General features: G+C 42.8%; 1 protein-coding gene across 3 annotated transcripts in view; it reads right to left on the bottom strand.

Annotated features, from left to right (window-relative positions):
- svopl (SVOP-like) overlaps positions 1-4951 on the bottom strand; it is a 14290-nt gene extending 9339 nt beyond the window's left edge. Inside the window, exons 1-16 of one of the 3 annotated variants that reach the window (XM_035528628.1) lie at positions 4768-4951; positions 4170-4333; positions 3744-3835; positions 3538-3636; positions 3189-3260; positions 2855-2979; positions 2701-2764; positions 2475-2600; positions 2247-2375; positions 2088-2161; positions 1679-1875; positions 1178-1289; positions 932-1013; positions 693-782; positions 286-399; positions 1-90 (exon numbers count right to left, since the gene is read on the bottom strand). The exon at positions 1-90 is cut by the window's left edge and continues 48 nt beyond it. In XM_035528628.1, coding sequence (XP_035384521.1) covers positions 79-90; positions 286-399; positions 693-782; positions 932-1013; positions 1178-1289; positions 1679-1875; positions 2088-2161; positions 2247-2375; positions 2475-2600; positions 2701-2764; positions 2855-2979; positions 3189-3260; positions 3538-3636; positions 3744-3835; positions 4170-4284 — 1503 coding nt within the window. In that variant the 5' untranslated portion in view covers positions 4285-4333; positions 4768-4951 and the 3' untranslated portion in view covers positions 1-78. The remainder of the gene's footprint in view (positions 91-285; positions 400-692; positions 783-931; positions 1014-1177; positions 1290-1678; positions 1876-2087; positions 2162-2246; positions 2376-2474; positions 2601-2700; positions 2765-2854; positions 2980-3188; positions 3261-3537; positions 3637-3743; positions 3836-4169; positions 4334-4767) is intronic. The other 2 variants (XM_035528626.1, XM_035528627.1) reach the window with 2 other exon arrangements.

The raw sequence follows: 4951 nt of genomic DNA, 5'->3' as shown, positions 1-4951 counted from the left end.
TTTTGAAATTTTTTGTTAAATGAGCTCAAGTTTAATAAAATTACAAAAGCGTGGCAACTGTTTTTCTGCAGATAGGACTTATTCCGTTTGCTGCAAAAGAAAAGATGGAAAAATTAATGTGTCATGAATGCATTAAATAAGACAATTACAGAAGACAGAACACAAAGGAACAGATACACACACACACACACACACACACACACACACACACACACACACACACACACACACACACACACACACACACACACACACACACAATGGGGGAATAATATATACATTTACCAACAATGCCCTTCCTCTGGTCTCAATGGGTAAGAATACAGTCCCGAGAGCACACAGGCAAGAAGCTAGTGCAAATAGACTCAAGGCCAGCAGCACAGACGTGGACATCAATACCTGGACACACACACACACACACACACACACACACACACACACACACACACACACACACACACACACACACACAGATGAACATGCTCACAGTCAGCAACAATCTGTGCACGGACACAAACACACACATATGTACATGTGCACACATACGTGCATATTCTCTCTCTCTCTCTCTCTCTCTCTCTCTCTCTCTCTCTCTCTCTCACACACACACACACACACACACACACACACACACACACACACACACACACACACACACACAAATTAATAAGAATACACTGTATAAACAGTACCTGGGCTATGAATGGTGCAATCATGCCCCCAATTCGACTGAATGAAGTGCACAAACCCATTCCAATGGATCGCACTGAGGTAGGGTAGACCTGCCAGTATGATGGATATTTGCACATCTCAGGATATTACTCTACCATTCATGTAACTTGCAGAACTTCACACGCAATGAGAAGTAGTCCAGGAAATCGGTACTCATCACTCCTGACCGTAAGTGAAACGTCACCGTGTTGTCGCTTACCTCTGCAGTGTAAATATACACCACATTAAAGTTCATGGAGATGAGCGAGCGGAGCAGGAAGAGAAGCACGATAAACCCAATCCTACGGGGGGGGGGGGGGGGGGGGAAATGAGGACAATGTTGCAGTACACCACAAGAGGGCACCACAGAGTCACGTTATCACTGTGGTCGGAAGGGAGGCGCACAGGCAAGTACAAATACTAAAAGTTTTGAAGTTGAAGTGGATTGGGGGGAGTGGCTACTCACATGGTCGAACAGATGTTAACAAGCATGAAGAAGATGGCGGACAGGACCTGTAGAATTATCATACTGCATGTACGGCCCAACAGGTTCAACAGGCCAATGTTCAGGGGACTGACTGCACACACAGAGAGAGAGAGAGAGAGAGAGAGAGAGAGAGAGAGAGAGAGAGAGAGAGGCAGTAAGAGACAAACCTGCTTCCCACCAGTCTGGCTGCCTCAGTCCCAGTATATAAATGTATAAATGCTTAACAACTGGAAATGTCACATGCTGCCTGAACTCTAGTTCAACTGCATCACAATTGCATACTAAACACCAGTATTAATACTATTAAGATATAGACTGATCTTAATAGTACTATACTACATACAACATACCCAAAAACCTGTTTTAGTAATAACTGTATGCAATTGGGAGGCACCACACTCTGTTAATTTCTATGCATGAATTGCAAAGGTAAGACCTTAGCCAATGCTTTCCTAGGGTCAAAGGGCAAAGTGCACTCACGTGCCACCTCTCCTAGGGAGCTGATGAGGAGGGTCTTGTAGTCATCCATGTTGAAGGGGTTGCAGTAACATAGCTCCTCCTCATGGTTGGGCTTGATACTGTGCTCTGGGTCAGGGTTGGTCACACACAGCAGGTCCTTCTCCAGCAGCTCTGAACTGCTCAGCACTGAGCCATAGTAGGAGAAGGAGGCTACAAACCTGGAGACAGCCAACGACAAGAATGTGATGGGGTTGTACAAGCTGAACTGATCTGAGGTCAGTTTAGCATTTTTCCAGTGGTTAATGTTAAGAATTTGGGTATGCAGAGGTGTTTCCATATCTGTACAAAGGAAAAATTACATATACATTACAATCTTTCTTGCACTAATACACACACGCACAGAAGAAGCAGAAGGTGTGTGAGACATTACCATGAGAACCACAGAAGCAGAGAGGTTCTCCGGAGTGTGGGATTGATTATAGTAAGAGCATTCCCCATCTCTGTCTGAAAACATACAACACAGCCAGGTAGAAACCACTGGACAGAGAGGTGTGTGTGTGTGTGTGTGTATGAGAAGTGCCCAACATACTACTATTGGCTCCCGAAGGTCCCCATCTGGTAAACTGGTTTTATTCATCCTAGCAATCCGCCTCAAGGTGGCAACAGCTCCTCTGATGTTACCCACTGAAACCTGGAACCTGGCTGACTCAGGGATAAACTGAGAGAGAGAGTGAGTGAGAGACAGAGAGGCAGACTATAATCATGGAAATATAATTTAATAATAATACTGATCCAGAACCTGTCAATGGAGGTTCACCTGGAATAGTCCAATGATTAGGAGGCTCGGGATGATGGACAGCCGAATCATCCAACGCCAACCCAGTGTGGGCACCACGGTCATACCCAGAATGATGATGATCATGGACCCCAACATCCAGAAGATCTAGCACCAGATACAGGCCACAAAGAACAAAGGATCAACACAAGTGTGTAGTTTCACTACTGACTGACACCATGACTACGTCGGCTGTGTGCTCACTCACTGTGGAGAGGGGTAGGAGAGATGATCTGTATTTGGCAGGCATGAACTCAGTCTTCAGCACAAACCTGTAACAGGAAGATTAGAGAAATGATCCTGTCTGTGCTTTAGAGATGTGTGTGTGTGGGGGGGGGGGGCGTGTGTGTGTGTGCTTGTACCCTTGTGATGTGGCTGCTACTCCACAGCCTACCATACTGCGCAGGAAGATGAACCAGCCGTAGGTTGGCGCAAATGATGTGAGCAGAGAGAAATATGAAGCCCACACGAAGCCTCCGAACACCACCTGCAGGCGCGCACGCACACACACACATACACACACACACACACACACACATACACACACACACACAAACATGCACACACGCACATGGCCCAAATATAACAATTGAATAGGCACAAAATATATTTATGTCAGATGTTTTTTTATGTAACTGATATCATTCTAGATTAAGAGGTGAAGTTGTGAAGAGGTTCAGAGGGATCTTTCCTCACTTTCCAACGGCCATATTTATCTGCCACATATCCACAAAAACCACCGCATATCATGTAGCCCAGGAACACCATCTAAAACACACACACACACACACACACACACACACACACACACACACACACACACACACACACAGGGTGTATAAATAAATCATGACTTGCAGGAAAGTTATATTTACTACAAATCTTCTAAGCTATGAAGACAAGAAACAGCAAGACAACCCAGCCAATAACAACAACATGACCTCCCTCACTAACAACCACATGTCTGTACATCCCATAAAAATCATGCACAACTGTGATTGGCTGTGGTTAGTTGATTTTAGCTGTGATTGGTTGACAGTCTCACCGTGGAGACAAATGCCACTTGCCAATCCTCCAGATGCCACTCACATCGGATCTCAGGGGACACCACAGCCAACAGCATAATCTCCATCGCCTCTACAATCTGTATATATTACACACACACACACACACACACACGGGTGCACACATGCACCCAGGCAAGAGCACATGCATTGAATCAACATGAAAAATATATTCTATATCTCTTACATTCGCGCTGCCCATAACAACAAACAGTAGTATGTGAAATCTTCCAAAGCCGATGCCTTCCACAGCCTCTTCCATACTATAGAATTTTGGATCTGTGAGAGTAAACAGGACAAACCAGAGGTCATGGGGTCACACCAGCCACAACAGACATATTGAGCGAAAAGGTTTTTTTTTCTTTTTTCTTTTTCTAGTAAGTTCCTTTAATATTGGTGGATTCTAAAATAATTCTCTGATATTTAGGAGTCCTTTAATCTTAAATTACTATTAAGATAGTATTACATTCTTTAATCTCAAATTACTATTGAGATAGTATCACAAAATTAAAATGTAATAAAATGACATTGTACAGTTAATGTAATGAAATGCATCCCATCTTTATTGTGGCATGGATGTGTTCTCTAACGCTGGTCTGCCTGAGGGACTAACCCCTGGCTTCTCCTACGGGTTGGCGCCCTGCTTCACTGTCCTGGAGCTCCACATCCTCAAGGTGAATTGCGCTGACCAGCTGCGTCTTCATGGAAGAGCCGCGTCTTCCCGTCATGCTCAGTCGACTGTGAAGTATTTTAAAATAGACACATGACCAAAAAATCCTAAACCACACACACACACACACACACACACACACACACACACACACACACAAAATTAAATAAATAAATAAATATATATATATATATATATATATATATATATATATATATATATATATATATATATATATATATAAAATATATATATATATATATATATATATATATATATATATGTGTGTGTGTGTGTGTGTGTATATATATGTGTGTGTGTGTATATATATATATATATATATATATCGAAAGATAGATCTTGTTGTTACTATTATTTTTATCCCTTGCTTAAGGTTTTGTGGAAAACACACAAAGGCTAAATAAATAGAAAACAAACCAAGAATGTTAAGCATGTGTCATAAAAAAAATTTGTGTAAAAAAAAAGAAGACGTTAACGTTTGCCAAGTGAAACGCAATGCGTTACCGGCAAGTTTACCTACCTTCTTCAAGGAGTTATTGCCCAAAATAAGAGTGACTTTAAACGTGATGAAGATCTGCGATAAAGCCGCATCATCGGATCATCTACCTGTTTGTAAACCAAGGAACCTGTGCGAACCGACAGGTAGGCAGCGTCACCGAGCCGCAGGCAGGGGACGGACTCGCTCTTTAAAGGGACAGGCATCA

This window comes from Electrophorus electricus, chromosome 7 (assembly GCF_013358815.1).
Source record: "Electrophorus electricus isolate fEleEle1 chromosome 7, fEleEle1.pri, whole genome shotgun sequence".
Lineage (NCBI taxonomy): Eukaryota > Metazoa > Chordata > Actinopteri > Gymnotiformes > Gymnotidae > Electrophorus > Electrophorus electricus.
This window is presented reverse-complemented; position numbering and strand designations above follow the sequence as displayed.